At 48.3% G+C, this 16911-nt stretch overlaps 1 protein-coding gene across 6 annotated transcripts; it reads left to right on the forward strand.

Annotated features, from left to right (window-relative positions):
* Window positions 1–3024: 3024 nt before the first annotated feature.
* Has3 (hyaluronan synthase 3) lies at window positions 3025–16258 on the forward strand. Of its 6 annotated transcripts, none has more exons than XM_031341308.1 (4): window positions 3025–3196; window positions 6750–7388; window positions 9813–9914; window positions 10847–16258. In XM_031341308.1, the coding sequence occupies exons 2-4, from the start codon at window positions 6750–6752 to the stop codon at window positions 11768–11770; spliced, it is 1665 nt and encodes a 554-aa protein (XP_031197168.1). In that variant the 5' UTR covers window positions 3025–3196; the 3' UTR covers window positions 11771–16258. The 6 variants fall into 6 exon arrangements, with proteins under 6 accessions (XP_031197168.1, XP_031197167.1, XP_031197172.1 ...); XM_031341307.1 differs by lacking the exon at window positions 3025–3196 and adding an exon at window positions 3240–3741; XM_031341312.1 differs by lacking the exon at window positions 3025–3196 and adding an exon at window positions 3240–3741 and having other exon boundaries at window positions 10592–10887.
* The last annotated feature ends 653 nt before the right edge of the window (window positions 16259–16911 follow it).

Below are 16911 nucleotides of genomic sequence, written 5' to 3' on the forward strand. Positions count from 1 at the left end.
ATTCTTCATCCTGTCATCAGCTGGGCCCACCGTGGGTGACACTGTCCTCTTCTGAAAGCAGCACCCATGGTTCTCATCACTGAGCCTCTCAGCTCTCTGCTGGCTTATTCACCTCTCAGATCTCTTAGGCCTGGTTCTCATCCTTAGCGATAAATGTTACCCATGTCTCAGTCTCCCCTTTGGCAGTGCTTGTAGAATACCAAACAACTCCAGAATCATTGCTTGGTATGTTAAAGTCACACACAGTGTGTCCCTAGCCACATTCTTTTCAGAGCAGCCAGACTCCATCAGTAGTCACATGGGATATGGGATAAATGTCTTGTCTCACCCAGGCCTCCCTTTGCCATTCTGCACACATACAGCCCATTCCTGGCAGCTTGTCTTCCTATCTAGAGTGTTCTCCATGGACCTCTGTCCAGTTCATTCTAGCTAACAGAGACCTCTCTTCTGATGTCCCTGACTGCTTCCAGTTAGATCTCCCCATCACATGCCCGCCACCTCAGTGCTCTGGAAGCTGAAGCAGAAGTATTACTAAGAGTTTGGGGGAACTTGGGCTACACATAATAAATACACCTGGCCTCAAAAATAGGAGGCAGGATGAGGAAAGAAAGATTCAATCACGAATGTAGAATTAACCCTATTTCTACATCCCTAGTACTCAGAGATAAACTCCGGGCATTAATGTAGCAGCCCCTGTACCACCTTCCAGTGAAGGGATAATGCAAATAGGGACCCTCAAACTGGATGCTAATGACTGCAAAGTCAGCCTTTACAAAACAAAAACAAAAGCAAAAACGGTAAAGACAGTTTTTATTTTCCCAATCATATCAGTCGTGGTCCTGAACATCAGAGTTACTTAGAATGGAGCAAAGTCCATTGGTATAGGCAGAGTGCTGACTGTCCTGGAAGGTCTTAATTGGCTGGCAAGGACTTGCTGAACCAGCCCCACCCTAGAGCCAGCAGAGTGGTAAGAAGCCTATGGGTCATAGTTAGAGCCTTAGAAACTAACACACACAAGCTGGCCCTGGAGCAACTGCAGGAAAGGGAATGTAAACCCAGAGAAGCCATCCTGGGGACATAACTGGACGGTTTCAAAATGGCGACCCTATTCCCTGAGCCTCTAAACAGGTCAATTCACAAGCAGCTAATTGGCAGACAATGACTGATGCATTTTGCCCGACTTTGGAATGTTTGTGTCGGACATCCAAACTAGCTGTTAGCACTTAAAAATAAAGAGATTTCACATACAAGACTAGATTTCTGGCTTCTCCAAGCAGCTAAGTTGGACCCTCCCATCACAGCAGAGTGAACCTCTGTGTGGGACATCTTCTCTCCATGGGGCCAGTGCACCTAATTTTGCCTAGGCCCACTCTCAGCTTGTTTTCCTTGATCTAAAATGTTGCACATTGCAACTCTGGGAGGGAGGAGGGAAGAACAAAAGGATCCCCAAGCCCCTGGCTTCTTCAGACTTGAATGTCTCTGGGCATGGCATGAGTGCCCCTGGGCTCCTAGGATCTGTAATGACATCGAGACAAGATACTCCTTATCTAAACATCAATTAGAAACTGCTTGTAACTGAACAGTCTAGCCGGATAGGCCGATGAAGCCATCCATTGACTGTGGCTTGTTGTGTACTCAAGGACTCTGCAAATCTTGGAACTGTCCTCTAACCTCACTTCTAATATGGGGACATTGAGGTTTACTGTCACAGCCCGTAGCAAAACAAGCTGACAGACTTCTGAGCAACCCTCTTTACCAAGACACTACTTCTCTGAGTATCTATTGCTGGCAATAGCAGGGCCCCTCCAACCACTGGGAGCTCAGCACACATGCCAACACGGGCCTCATGTTAGTCTTTATTTCTATATCTCATCTATGTTTATATGTGCTATCATTTGTGTAGAGGTCTGTGAAGGACCAGTTGTGCTAGTTGGCTCTCTTCTTTCCACATATGAGTCCCAGAGATTGGAACTCAGGTTTGGTCCAAAGTGTCATTACTCAGTGAGCCATCTCAACAGCCTTTAAGAGCACACTCTTTGGAGCTGGGCGTACAACTTTTACAAAGCATGCACAGGACCCAGGATTCAGTCCCCATCAGTGAACAAACTGGGTGTGATAGCCCTCATCTTTCTTCTCTGAGTTAAAGGAAAGAGGATAAGAAGTTCAAGGTTGGGGGCCGGAGAGACGGCTCAGCGGTTAAGAGCACTGGCTGCTCTTTCACAGGTCTTGAGTTCAAATCCCAGCAACCACATGGTGGCTCACAACCATCTGTAATGGGATCTGATGCCCTCTTCTGGTGTGTCTGAAGAAAGCTACAGTGTACTTATATATAATAAATAAATTAAAAAAAAAAGTTCAAGGTCATCCTTGGCTACATAGGAAGTTCAAAGGTCTATCCTGGGCTAGAGACTGTCTGAAATAACAAAACAAACTCACTGCCTAGCTCTTTAGCCCATGGAGTGATGTTTCCCCTGAAGCAGGGTGAAAGGTTTTGATTTTGTCTGTCAGGGTGGGAGTGGGAGGAGCAGTCGTCCCTGTGGTTGTAGAGTGAATTCAGTGGCTAAGTGACAGAGGGCCTGTGGGCATGTCTGAGAGGGATGGTTTCCAGAATGAAGCAGCTCACATGCCTATTAAATTGTTTTGGCTGGCAAAGTTATCTCTGACAATGCTTGGAGGACACATAAATTCATTTTTAAAACCAGTCTTTAACAATTTCAAGTTTTTCTGAGAACCTCGAGATCTCCAGCTGGTTCTGGAGTTTCTACCTCGAACTAACACTTTCCTCCCCTGAAACCCCTCTCCATCTCACCTCACCGGAGACTACACCAGCTTCCAGGGACCAGGGAACTGCCAGCGAGGATGCTGGATGGGAACGTAAGAGATCGGGATGCGGGAAATAAAGGTGTGAAGGTGGGGAGGAATAAGGGCTGGGGCTTTAAGACCGGAACCTCCAGGATTCCTGCTAGACCAATCTGCAGCTTTTGCAAACAGACTTAAAGTCATCAGCGCCCCGCTGCGGAATTCAAAGCTCAGCTTGTCACAATAGTTAACACCTTCTTTGACCAGCCTCCTTCTATTTGACAGTTTTTCTCTTCTGCCCCTCTCTCTTGCCACCGGGAAGGTTTTTAGGGAGCCCCCTCACATAGCGAGCCACCCTTGGCGTTCAGAAGATTGTCTGGGGTAGCCCGCTTGCAGGGTGAGTAGGTTTCCAGGTTTCGGGAGCGGGGCGTGGGGGCGGGGATGGACAAAAACGATTTTGGAGGTCCCCACCGGCCATCCGGAAAGTTAACGACGCTTCAGGTTCTAGGCTGGGGACAATGACCGCCTTTCCAAGGCTGCTGGCCCAGACAGAGGTCGGCGCGGAGCAGCTGAGCCTTGGGAGGCACTGGGGGTCCCTAGTTTCCTAGAGGGCGCAGAGGCTGAGACTCTCAAGACCGAAGGACTAGGTCCGCGACAGACCCGGGGTCTGCTGAGCGCCAGCCGGTAGCCAGGAACCGGGAGCTCCCGCGGGCTCCAGGAGCCCTCCCACTCTTGCCAACTTTCACTGCCCTGGTGCCGGAGGAGGGCGCCTTTCCTGGCGGGTCGCGCGCGATACTTAAGGCGGCTCGGCTGGGCAAGGCGATCCTCAGTCGGAGCGCCCGGCGGCACCGTGGAGGCAGCGCACCGCGGCGGGAGCCGGAGGAGGGGCATGGAGCCGCCGCGGGCCTGCTGAGCACCGGAGCGCGGGCAGCCGGCGGCACGGTGAGCGCATCCAAGGGGCGGGCGCCTTTTACCGCGACCTGGGGACCCTTGGGGCTCCGGGTAGCCAGGGCTACGGCAGCTCAATGCTTCCCGGCGGCAGTCGATTGCACCACGTTCCCTACCCATCCCTCCTCCCTTTCTTCCAACATCCTGGGCTCCCGCAGCCTCTCTTCCCTTCCTCCCTTGCGGCTCTTGTTTTGTGAATGAATTAGGTGGGGAAGGCTGTGCGGGGAGCGAGGCTAGAGTGCCCCTCCCCCCAACTCACACCCGGGCACCTGCGGGGACACTAAGATCTCCAACGATCTGGTCCCTGCAGCACAGGCCTGTGAGATGAGATCCTCCTCCTTGCCGGCTCAGAGCGGTCCAGGGTACCTAGGAGAGATTGGAGGAGCTCCAGCCGCTAGTGCAAGTTTCTGTACTGCTGTGCGTGGGCCCGGCTGCAGGGCGCACCTGTCAGCGGGAGAGTTGCTGCGAACCTTGCAGCCCCTCAAAGTTTCACTGCTGGGTAGGGAGATGTGCATCCTTGCCTGGAGGTTTTTATTTCTTTTCGTTGTACGGGACATCTATCCTGTAAAGCACCCCCACCCTCGTGCCCTTGAATGCGAGTGCGCCGTAGCTAGCCTGGGCCGAGATTTCTTGGATCTCTTCTGAGAGGATGGAGGAAGCGGCCCAGGATTTAAGATCATACTCTGGTTAACGGGCTTGGGGGAATACAGTCCCCTCTCTGAGCAGAGGACCTCAACAAGCGCCCGTGCCAGAGCCTGATTGTACATAGAATATCCGGCTGCAAAACCTTGTTGGGTCTTCTATAGGGAGGTGGGTACAAAGGTAGTGCTTCTTAATTCCTGAGGGGGAGGGGGTCCGGCCCCCGGATGGAGGGGGGTGGCAACTGCAGGGATGCCGCCTTTGTTTGCAGGCACTCTTTCGCCAAGGTACCTGGGGCCCTGAGAAGATGAGTAGAGTAGGGCTGGCAGTGGTTTCTTGGCTTTTCCGTTCCTTTCCAGCTGAGTCGTGGGAAACCGGCACGTGGGTGTGGCTGTGTGGCCTTAGCCAGCGGGGTGAAGCTCAAGCCCGGTGAGGAGCGTGGCGAGAGCTTCCTTAGCTGCCTTGGACCTGACCGGACAGCCTCTGGAACTGCACCGAGGCGGGGCGCCAGGGCGCAGGTTGCTGGGTTAGCCACAGCACCTACTGTCCCTTCCCAGAACGAGGCGGGCAGAAGGGCCCGCAGCGTCCCCTATGTATCAGCTCTAGGGGGAGACCGGGCAGGGGACGAACACTTGGGGCTCCCTGAGCTGGGTGTGCGCAGGGAGGGCTGGGAGTCCTACAGAGGAAGCATGTGGCGGCTCCCGGGGCTGGTGGGGCAGACCGCCCAGAGGACATGCTTCCTGGAGAGGCCAAGCTGCCAAGAGCTCTTTACAATCTACATTGCTGGAAGAATGCTTTTGCGGATTTAAGCAGTGACTGTTCCTCACCCATCCTATATGAGGGGTGTCCCTGGCAGCAAAGTCTGTTCCTATTGGGATGGGGCCTGGTTTCAAGGAGACCAGGATTGAAGCAGGTTTCGAAGTGAGAGGTCATTGTCTGAGACAAGGATTCTCCAGTAGGGACAGGTAGCAAAGAGACAGGTATGGAGGGCAGCTTCTCCTTCCCTTCTGCTTCATAAACTCTCCCACCTGGGAAGACTTTGAGGGCTAATGTGCATCTATTTTCAGGGGAATTACTTGAGATCTAAGAAGCAAAGAGCCATTAGCATCCTTCTTAGAGACAGGGACTGTAAGTCTTTGGGCAAGGTCAGATAGCCAGGAGGCAATGGAGCTTGTCCAAACCTTGGTCTCCCATGCCAAGTCCTGGACTCCTCTCATTAATGCACAAATGTTCCCAACAGTGTGGGGGCTAGGAACCCCAACTTAGTTACAAATGGGAACCTACATTGTTTGAGTGGCTGGGCAGGAAACATGCGGGTGAGCATACCAGGGCACTAGGACCACGTGGGTGGAGCTCCCCAGCAGCCATCTCCGCAGTGCTTGCAGCAGTTCCCTATGGTTCAGTGCTGGGCTAGCAGGAGGGCTGTCCACACCTCAACTCCCCTCTTCTATCTCTTGGCCTTTTCTCCTGCCTCTCAAGTAAAGAAAACAGTGAAAGGCAACCCTCAGCAGTGTCTTATGGAGGGATGGGACAGGGAAATGATTTGTGTCTGTCTGCCTCACACCCCTTTTATGTCCCCTGCCCCTGTATTCTCCATGGGCGTTTTGCTATGCTGGGAATGGTTCCCTCCCAGAGTACACTTAACACTTAGAGGTGGTAGCTGTAGGCCTTGGGCTGCCCCCTGACCCATCTTCTCCCACGTGCCTGTAGAGCTGTCTCCTCTATGCCCGGTGTACCCACTGAAGCTTATGTATTAAGAGCTTTGGGTCAGGCGGGGGTGGGGTGGGGTGGGTTGGTGGCGCATGCCTTTAATCCCAGCACTTGGGAGGCAGAGGCAGGCGGATTTCTGAGTTCGAGGCCAGCCTGGTCTACAGAGTGAGTTCCAGGACATCCAGAGATATACAGAGAAACCCTGTCTTGAAAAAAACAAAAAACAAAAACAAAAACAAAAAACCCAAAAAACAAAACAAAACAAAAAGCTTTGGGTCAGGCAGATCACAGTCTACCATATCCCAGGAGACTATCCTAGCCTTTGGTTTGTCTGTGATCAACACTAATCTACTTCTCCTACATGTCACCTGTTACATGTCATAGCTCCTGGAACATGCTATGAGGTTAGTTGTATAACACATTCATTCTACAGGTCAAATAGCTGAAAAGGGAGTGGGTCAGATAGAAGGTGGACTTAAACCCCAGCAATTTAGGTTGTAAATTTCCAGTGGTCTTAGTCAAGTTCAGTAAGTGATAATGGTTTTTAATAATGGGTCATTTCTCTTGTCCTGGACCTATTTTGAGAATACTTTAGCTCCTTTGACAAGAAATGCTATCCCTCCTGACCCATTATCTCTTTATCTTGTTCTTAGATGCCGGTGCAGCTGACTACAGCCCTGCGTGTGGTGGGCACCAGTCTGTTTGCCCTGATAGTGCTGGGGGGCATCCTAGCGGCCTATGTGACAGGCTACCAGTTTATCCACACAGAAAAGCACTACCTGTCCTTTGGCCTCTATGGTGCTATCCTGGGTCTACATCTGCTCATCCAGAGCCTATTTGCCTTCCTGGAACACCGTCGAATGCGCAGGGCAGGGCGCCCCCTGAAGCTGCACTGCTCTCAGAGACCGCGTTCAGTGGCACTCTGCATTGCTGCCTACCAAGAGGACCCTGAGTACTTGCGCAAGTGCCTTCGCTCAGCTCAGCGCATTGCCTTTCCAAACCTTAAGGTGGTCATGGTAGTAGATGGTAATCGCCAGGAAGATGCCTACATGCTGGACATCTTCCATGAGGTGCTAGGTGGCACTGAGCAAGCTGGCTTCTTTGTGTGGCGTAGCAATTTCCATGAGGCGGGTGAAGGAGAGACAGAGGCCAGCCTACAGGAAGGCATGGAGCGTGTGCGAGCTGTGGTGTGGGCCAGCACCTTCTCATGCATCATGCAGAAGTGGGGGGGCAAGCGTGAGGTCATGTACACAGCCTTCAAGGCCCTTGGCAACTCAGTGGACTACATCCAGGTAAGGCTGCCTTCCCTAAGAGTGTGTGCACATGGGCACACGTGACCAGCTAGGCATACTGTCCTCCAGCAACTTTAAATCTGATGCAGGTCTTGGTGTTGTAGCTATCCCTCCTCTCCCCTAAACAAGGTGTAATAGTTCTTAAGAAACCTTGGAACCGTCCAAATCTGGTCTGTGGTTCTGTTGATAACTGAGCAGACCTCTAAACAGGTTTGCCATAATTAACAACAACAAGAGGTACACAACGCTGACTCTGTACCAGGCACTGCTGGTGTGTGCTTCAAACATCATTTTAACCCTTAACAATAGCTCTGCAGGTAAGCGCTGCTCTAAGTTCACATAAATGAGGTAAAACAAATTTAGAGAATAACTTGCCTAATGTCAAACAGCTAGTAGTAGTGCAGACCAGAATGTCAGCTGCTTATCCAAGGCCTGCTCTTGATTCTTGTGTCTCACTACTGGCAACAGGGTGACTAAACACCATAAAGAAGTTTGAAGAGGGAACTAGAAAAATGGCTCCACAGTTAAGAGTATGGCTGTTCTTGTGGACCTTCCAATTCTAGAAGCCACATGGCAGCTAACCTCTGTAATGTCAGGTCTAGGTTATCTGACACCATCTTTATGGCCTTTGGATGCAATGCATGCATGTGATGCAGACTTACATATAGAGAAACACCCATACATATTCTTTAACAAATCTTTTAAAAAAATAAGTATAATGAGTAAAAGGATCCTGCTAAAAATCACTCCACTTTTTTAGAGTTAGGACTACAAAGTCCCCATTCTTCCTAGTGTTAAATTCATGTCTGACATGGCAGCTGGAGAGACTCAGGTATATGAATGACCAACTCCTTTTTTCCAGTATTGGCACAGGACTAAACAGACCCTGCCCAGATCCTGATCAAGTGGTCATTGGCACCAGCCTGGAAATTCTATTAGAGTGGCAAGATTCACATACCTTACAATTTCAAATAACAGACTAAAAGTAACAAAAAGATTTAAAAGTATACATTTCAGTACCAACTAGAAACAGACAACTCAGTTGCTCAAGTTCTGGTCCAGAATCCCTCACAGCCTCTTGTGCCTTCCACACTTACCCAAGGATTCTGCCACTTGTTCATAAACATCTAAGAGAGTAACAGCTGTTTTGGTAGCCAACATGCACTGACTGTCTTCATGTTCAATCTTTGACTGCTATTTAGTTTGGGGGCACATTTCGTTTGTTTTGTGGGTTATTGTATTTTGGTTCTTCCAGGCGGGGTTTCTGTGTGTATCTTGTCTGGCTGGCGGCTCCCTGGGACCTTCCCCAGCTCCAGTAGGATGGAAGGAAGTCTGATGGGGAGGACAGAGGAAGCAGAGCTACTGCTGATGGCTATGACAGTTCCCACTTAGCCTTCTGCTGCTTCTTTGTACCACCCTGTCTTTGAACATGAAGAGAACCAGACTGGGATGTCAGAAGCAACCTTCTTGTATGCTAATAGGCAATTACCCAGGACCCATTTAAATTTACTTTAGGTTCTGAGAAATTAGTTGAGGACCTTATGCCAGCAAGCTTAGTAAAAGCTTTTACAGCACAAGGTTGATTTAAGTTCATCTGCTCTGAGAACACTGACCATAGAGACCAGTCATGGGCTAAGTAAACCAATTTCCTATTGAATGGTATGCCAGGGCCATATTAGTAACTTTAAAAGGCAAACAGAAAAGGCTAGTCATGGTGGCTCACATTTTTAATCACAGCACTCAGGAAGCAGAAGCAGACAAATCTGTGAGTTCAAGGTCACCCTGGTTTACATAGGATCCCAGCACTACATAGAGAGGCCCTGTCTCAAGAGAGGTGGAGGGGGCCGGGGGAGAGCTGGAAAAAGAAAGAAGGGGGAGGACAGGAAGTCAGTTACCATCATAAGAGTTCCCAGAGTTCAGGTGCAGCTAATAGTGATATTTTAGACCACAAGTGAAGGAGCTGTCTTGATGCAAGGTGTGCTTGTTGTCAATGGCTGCCAGTTTCTGGGCTTTTCAGAGTAGGCCAGACAAGCAGAGCTGTTGGCTTGAGAGACTTGGCTGAGATTCCAAGCACAGAATGTTTTGTCTCACGGAGGGACTTTGGGGCAAGTAGGCTCTTTCCTATCACAAGGCTGTTGGTTCACCTGGAGGCTGGGGTTGAAATGAGAAGCTGCTAACAAACTACTATTGGATCACCTCCGCAGTAGACTGGCATCATCTGCTGGGGCTCTCTCCTTAGCCTTGTGGTCCCTCAACAGTCTTTTTCTTTACTTCTCTTCTTTTTCCCTTCCATTTCTATCTGGCACTGAGTAGTTTGCTGGAAGCGAATGTGAGAGCGGTCAGGCTCCTCAGGCAGTGTACAGCTTCCTGAATCAGGGCAGTACATGTACAGGCCTGAGATGCTAACAGTGCATTCCCCTGCAGGTGTGTGACTCTGACACTGTGCTGGACCCAGCCTGCACCATTGAGATGCTTCGAGTCTTGGAAGAAGATCCCCAAGTAGGAGGTGTTGGAGGAGATGTCCAAGTAAGAAGTAACCAAGGGTTCCTGAGGGTTGGGGCTAGCCTTTTCTGTTTCCAAACCCAGTGGGATATGCTTAGGAAATTAGTCGCTTGACTTACTAGTACCTGGGAAGCACTTTCCCTAATAGTTTCTCTGGTCTTCAAGAGATTCACTTCACTGACTGCCCAACTCAGTTCTTGATCTTCATGAATGTAAGGGGAGGGGAGAGGTAGAAAATTTGAAGAGTGGGCTGGAAAGATGGCTCAGCTGTTAAGATCACTGCTGCTCTTGCAGATGGCCCAGGTTCAATCCTCACCATCCATATGGTAGCACTCAATCTGCCATAACTGCAACTCTAGGGGACCTGACGCCCTCTTCTGGCCTCCATTGGCATGGGTACCAGTGACATACAGACATACATGCAGGCAATACCACACACAAAGTAAGTTTTGTTTGTTTGTTTGTTTTTTTTTAATTGTTTTGAAAGCCCATGGATTTGGAGGGATACAAGATTTGGCCACTATAGGCCTCACAAAGTACTTCCTTTTGAGTTGACTGTATAACAGGAAGCTCCCAAGTTAGTTCCTTGAAAAGCCCATGCTCTAGGGAGGTCAGGCTAATGAGCTGTAGGCAGTATATTAAGCATACAGACCCAGGTCTTTGTCAGAGGACACTGCAGGCAATGTCATGTCCTCCAACAGGCTTTCCTAAGACAAGGCTCTGAAGACCAATGGCTCTCCTAAGACAAGGCACCCATCACAGGAATGTCTTAACTGGGACTCAGTGCAGGTGCTGATGTAAAAGGTGGGGCTGGTGCTGGAGAATGAAGTTTTAAATGGCCACCCTAAGCTTCAGATTCCTGCATCTAGAGCTAATGACCAGGAATTTGAGCAGCACCCTATGAAACTCAAGCTGGAAAGGCCTCAGATGTACACAGCATCTCTGTTCCCTTACAGATCCTCAACAAATATGATTCATGGATCTCCTTTCTGAGCAGTGTGAGGTACTGGATGGCCTTCAACGTGGAGCGGGCCTGTCAGTCCTACTTTGGCTGTGTGCAATGTATTAGTGGGCCTTTGGGTATGTACCGCAACAGCCTCCTTCAGCAGTTCCTGGAAGACTGGTACCATCAGAAGTTCCTAGGCAGCAAGTGCAGCTTTGGGGATGATCGTCACCTTACCAACCGAGTCCTGAGTCTTGGCTACCGGACTAAGTATACAGCACGCTCGAAGTGCCTCACAGAGACCCCCACTAAGTACCTTCGATGGCTCAATCAGCAAACCCGCTGGAGCAAATCTTACTTTCGGGAATGGCTCTACAATTCTCTGTGGTTCCATAAGCACCACCTCTGGATGACGTATGAATCAGTGGTCACAGGCTTTTTCCCATTCTTCCTTATTGCTACAGTCATACAACTTTTCTACCGTGGCCGAATCTGGAACATTCTCCTCTTCCTGCTAACGGTGCAGCTGGTGGGCATTATCAAGGCTACCTATGCTTGCTTCCTTCGAGGCAATGCAGAGATGATCTTCATGTCCCTCTACTCCCTTCTCTATATGTCCAGCCTCCTGCCAGCCAAGATCTTTGCTATTGCTACCATCAACAAGTCTGGCTGGGGCACTTCTGGCAGGAAAACCATTGTAGTGAACTTCATTGGCCTAATCCCTGTGTCCATTTGGGTGGCAGTTCTTCTAGGGGGGTTAGCCTACACAGCTTATTGCCAGGACCTGTTCAGTGAAACTGAGCTAGCCTTCCTAGTCTCTGGGGCCATCTTGTATGGCTGTTACTGGGTGGCCCTCCTCATGCTGTATCTGGCCATCATTGCCCGGAGGTGTGGGAAGAAGCCAGAACAGTATAGCTTGGCTTTTGCTGAGGTGTGATATAGCCTCCAAGTAAAGTGGGAAATGTGCAATGGGTAAGGGAGGGAATGGAAAAGATGGGGTGGGAGGGAGGAGGGCGTGTTGTGTTCTAGTTTCATGGCTGAAAGGAGCAATCTGAAATGCAAATAATAGTGACTGTGGTGTGGCCTGGGTAGCTCTGCTCAGTGGAAGCATGGCACTGATTCTTTAGGCTCATGGCAGATGGACTTGTATGTTTCTAGGCTGCTTGTCTGCCTGCCCTTGCACAGGTAGTGAACTCTGAGAAATGAATTTACTTCCGTCTGGGAACTATAGAGAACCCAGAAGTGTGCTAAAGTGTGCTAAGTGCTAAATTCCATCCTGTGTCAACTTCTGGTACAGAAGCAAGCATGACAGCTCATAGAAAGTGTCCTCCTAGCCCAGCTGAACATGGTGAGGTATATGAGACGTTCCCGTCAAGTCTGGCCCGCTACTATCCCATTTCCCTAACCTCCAATTAGCCATCAATGCATTAAGATTGTGCCTGAGATAATGAGGCCGGGAAGCCTGACTTCTGGTCAAAAAACAGGGTCTAAGAAATGGTGCTTTATGTAATTAATATATTCCACTCCACATCAAAACATCCCAGGGATGAGCTAAGTTACCAGGAGTAATGAGTTTGGTGGGGTCTTTTTGTTTTGTTTTGGGTGCACATTACAAAGGAAAGTTTGTAATGCACCAAAACAAAGGTGGCCAGTTGTTCTGGTGCACATTTGTAATCCAAGCACTTAGAAGAAGAAAGAGATCAGAGGTTTAAGGTTAGGCTGGACTGCATAAGATCCTGACTGTCTCATACAAAAATAGTTTGACAGGAGGATCAAAGATTGTCATGGTGCTAAAAACCGTGGATGCCTTGGATTGAATGTGTTCCAACTGAAAACTGCTTGGTCTTTTACAAAATTCCCAAAATTGTCAAGAGAACTTGCTGGGCAGATCGAATGTTTTAGCCTTCTACCAGGAAGACTCAACCCCAGTGGATTCAGACAAGAAGTCTTCAGTTATTCTAGCTCATTCATACCTGAATGACTCTCACATTCAGCTCTCATCCGAGGCTAGACATCCTGCTCCCTATTTCATTTTTTTCAGAGCCACGTCATTCTTAGTTGTTGTTTTCTAGTGAGGAGAGCAGCAGTTACCTCTTTCTTCATTTTCCTGGGTAAATTCCCATGTGAACATGGTAGAGAATGGACTCTTACAAGACTGTTCCCTATATGCATGGAAGTAACAACAGCCTCTGACCACACTGTCTCAGGACTGGTCAGGACCTTGGCAGCTGCTTAGCATGTGTGACTTTCTCCAATCGTCCCCAGTGGAAAGCTTTCTGGAGTTGCCCAAATGAACCTTCGTATCCAAGTTGGTCGCCTTTGAGAGCATCCATTCTCAGTGGCTTCTCCAAGGAATTCTACGGCTAGGTAGTAGATGCTCCTCCATTTGCTGCTTCAGTCCAGAAACCAGACTAGGAGCTGGAACTGGTCCAACAGTCTTCGGTCCTCTTACACCCTCATGGCTGCTTGATTTTCCTGTTTCTTTTGAATAATGATGAGAAGCTTTTATACTGTTTTGAAGTCAAGAACAGACTCTGCTTTGGATTTGAAACCTGGGAACATGACTAAGCCTTTGACTTTAGGGGTATAATTTTTCCAAGCATTTGTTCTCAGGGGGGCCAGCTAACCCCTCAGAACCAACAGAGTTGGAGAGCAGTGTACACAGGTGCTTCCCACAAAGGAATGAAGTGCACTCCAAACCATGGATGGGTAATCCCTTGTATTGCCCTTCCTCTTAGGAACAAAAGGGTTTTTCCAGGTGTAGCTAACAGTTGCCACAGCACACAAACCTCAAGTTTCTAGTAAATCTGCTGGCTGGTGTGAAGCCCAACTCATGGTGGCTGGAAGCAGCAGCCATTTGTCAAGGGCAGTTGTTCTGGGTCCTTCTGTTAAGAAGTGAACTATTTGAGCACTACAATGAAGACAATCCAGTCAGCAAACTTCAGGGCTCAGACTAAGGGCTTGTTTTTCTTCAGCTTTTACTTGAAGGTTACAGGACAATGGACTAGGATGAAAAACTGGTTGTCTACCACCCAGCTCTTCTGCCTTGCACTATGGTCAACTCTCCTCAGATTAAAGATGCAGGTACAGTAGTGAGCTTACAACATTTGACCTCGACTGGATTTCCTAATTTATTTTATAAGTTTTCAGCAGCAAAACTAAACTGGGTCTACAGCTATATCCCTGTTTCTTGCAAGGGAAAAGCCTTTATACAATTAGACTCATTTTGGTTTTTCCTCATTGGCAATTTCAGCCTCTTTTGTATTATTTCTATAATAATTTGTAAATATTTATTTTTACCTGCTTTTTTATTAAATAAGGAGGGAACTTTATTTAACATTAAGGGTGGGAGGGAATCAGAAAGGAGGTGGCTAATATCATGCTCTCGGTACAACCACTGAGCACAATGCACAGGCCTCATGCCTTTTAAGGAAAGTCACAGTGTACAGGTGTACAGCTGGAGCTCATCTTCTTCAGATAAGCCTTTATCCATGGTTCTACCTTCACCTTGCCTATGCCCTTCAAAGTCCAGGAGGTGCTTTTGCTGTGGCAACACCACCTCCAGGTTGCCAGACAGGTTATAGGAACTCCTCATGAAGTGTAGAACTCTACCAGGACCCTTCTCAGAATGATCCATCTGCTTCACAATCTCTGCCATCTTTCTCACCGTTCTTATAAGCTGTAGTCAGTGCAGGTCCCACAACCAATGTCCCCTGAGCTACCCCACCACCAGCCTTTGCAGCTTGTCCTTCTGTGCTCTGGGACTCCTGATAGCAAAGCTCCCTACTGTTATTCTTGCTGGTGTCCATGTTCTTCACTCCAGTATCATCTAGTGTGGATGCAAGCTGAAGATGATGGCTCCTCTTTTCCAGGACCATCTCCCCACTCTGGGTAGTTGGTGCTGACCTTTGCCCAGCACTATGAAATCTAAGTCCCTTTCTTGAATCTAATGCTCAGGAGGCTGTATGGCATCTAGCACCACCACCTCAAGTGTGAAATACTTAGGTGAGCTGAGGCCCTGCTGAACTTTTAGTTGCAGAATGACCCAGTTTTCTGCTAGTTCTCATTAATGAGGCCATTGGTGGTCACCCTAGTTCCATGGAAGGTGTCTAGTCAGTTCCTCCAATTCCCCATCTTATTTAGCTAACAAATAGCAAAGCTTTTGCTGTGCCAAGACCACCTGCATAAGGCAGCTGTTAGGGCACAGTTTCATTCTTCTTGGCCAACTTTTTATGCACCAGGTTCACATTCACCAGCAGCACATTCTCCTCTTTTTGCAATATTCCTTTTGTCCTGAAAGGTAAAGGTCAGTCTCTCCTTAGAATTAATGGCATACTTCTCAGTGAGGCACTCACTGAAGTGATGTATAAGCACCATACATCAGTGTGCTGATGCCTAACTTTTGGTCTGTCTCTTCCAACAGCTTAGTCCTTTTCTCTACCAAGACCTTCTGTAGCTCCTCACCATCCCAGTTGTGGTGTTCCCAGGGCCAGGGTCATCCTCCCCCAACTTCTGGCTCAGGAGTACTGTCCTTGTGGCTCTTCTTGAAAGGCCATGGGGGTTGATAATGGATATTACAAGTCCCTCTTTCTTAACAGTGACTTTCAAGATTTTCAACCTCAATTTGGCTGGAACTATTTCAAAGAGCATCGCATACTTTGTAGCTGCCCAGAATACTGTGCAGTGCCATTAGAGACCTGAGTTTCCGTCACCCTGCAGACCCACCTGTTGTGCACTGTAGGCGCCATTCTGGTGCTATTTTTTGTGCTCCTAATGTTGCTGTGGCAGCTTGATGACTCCCTAGAACTAAGATGGTCTCACTGGGCTGCCACCAAGCCCTGATGACACAAAACGCAGACAATTTTGGGTTACAAGGCAGCGCTACCCTGTTGCTGGCAACCATGAGCAGCTGCCCCTGACCCCATTGTTTTCGTTGCCCTTAGAGACTGGCCTTTTTGTTGTTTTTTCAGATCAAGAATTTTTTTATTGCACTTATCAAAATAAAAATTTGTACATAATTCTGGCGTGTCCATTGCTATGACAAAGAACCAAAGTAAACTTTAAGGAGAGAAAGTTGACCATGGCTCACAGTTTTGATCTCCTATTAACTGACTCAGTTTCTGGGCACATGGTGAGGCAGAGGACACAGAATAGAGCTTGTGCTTAAGCAAAGCTACTCACCTGGAAGCTGCAGGGAAGCAGAGGGCTTAGAGGAAGCCAGAGACAAAACATATTCTCAAGGCCATGTCCATAGTGACAGCTCTTCATAAGCCTCTTACACCAGGACTCTACCAAGAGCTGTTTCTCCCTCATGTTCAAGAACCACCTCCAGCCTCTATCAGAGAGCTGTGCTGGGGACCACATCTTCAACACATGAGTGCTGGAGGTATATTTCAAATCTAAAAATACAACTGGGATCTCAGAACTATGTCCTCTTGTACTTATTAAACCTAGCTCTTTAGTTTTAAAAGGATTAGTGGTAGAAATAGAATCTGTGAAGTTCAAAAGTAGAAGAGGCCAGCAAGATGGCCCAGGAGTAAAAGGTACCTACTACCAAGCCTGATGAGCAGAGTTCAATTCTTGAGATCCATATGGTACAAGGCAACCCCTTCCCACCCCAACTGTCCAGCTTCCACGAGTGCTATCACCAGTGAGTGCACATACACTACTCAAACATTTTAAATGCTGACTTAAAAAATTTCACAAATAAGGTTAAGTTGTCATGGTTGCCTTAATTTGGAGAACTGAGCCATTAGGCCACCAGACACTACACATGCAGGATGGCTTATTTTCTATTACAGAAATCAGAATCTCTTCGGATCCCAGCAAAAAAAGAAAGAAAGAAAGAAAGAAAGGAAGAAGGAAAGAAAGAAGGAAATCAGAATCTCACACTCCCCAAATTATACAATACAAAGTAGAATTGGAAGAATGAGTAAAGGCTAACCAAAGCTTGTTCCCTCAAATGCAAGCATGTTGGATGGCAGGTAATACAGGGTTGTTGTCATATTAAAAAAAGACAAGCAGAGATTAAACTTACCCACTGTGGAACAGAGAACAAAAATGGAATGACAGCAGCAG

Source organism: Mastomys coucha, unplaced genomic scaffold (genome assembly GCF_008632895.1).
Source record: "Mastomys coucha isolate ucsf_1 unplaced genomic scaffold, UCSF_Mcou_1 pScaffold22, whole genome shotgun sequence".
Taxonomy (NCBI): domain Eukaryota; kingdom Metazoa; phylum Chordata; class Mammalia; order Rodentia; family Muridae; genus Mastomys; species Mastomys coucha.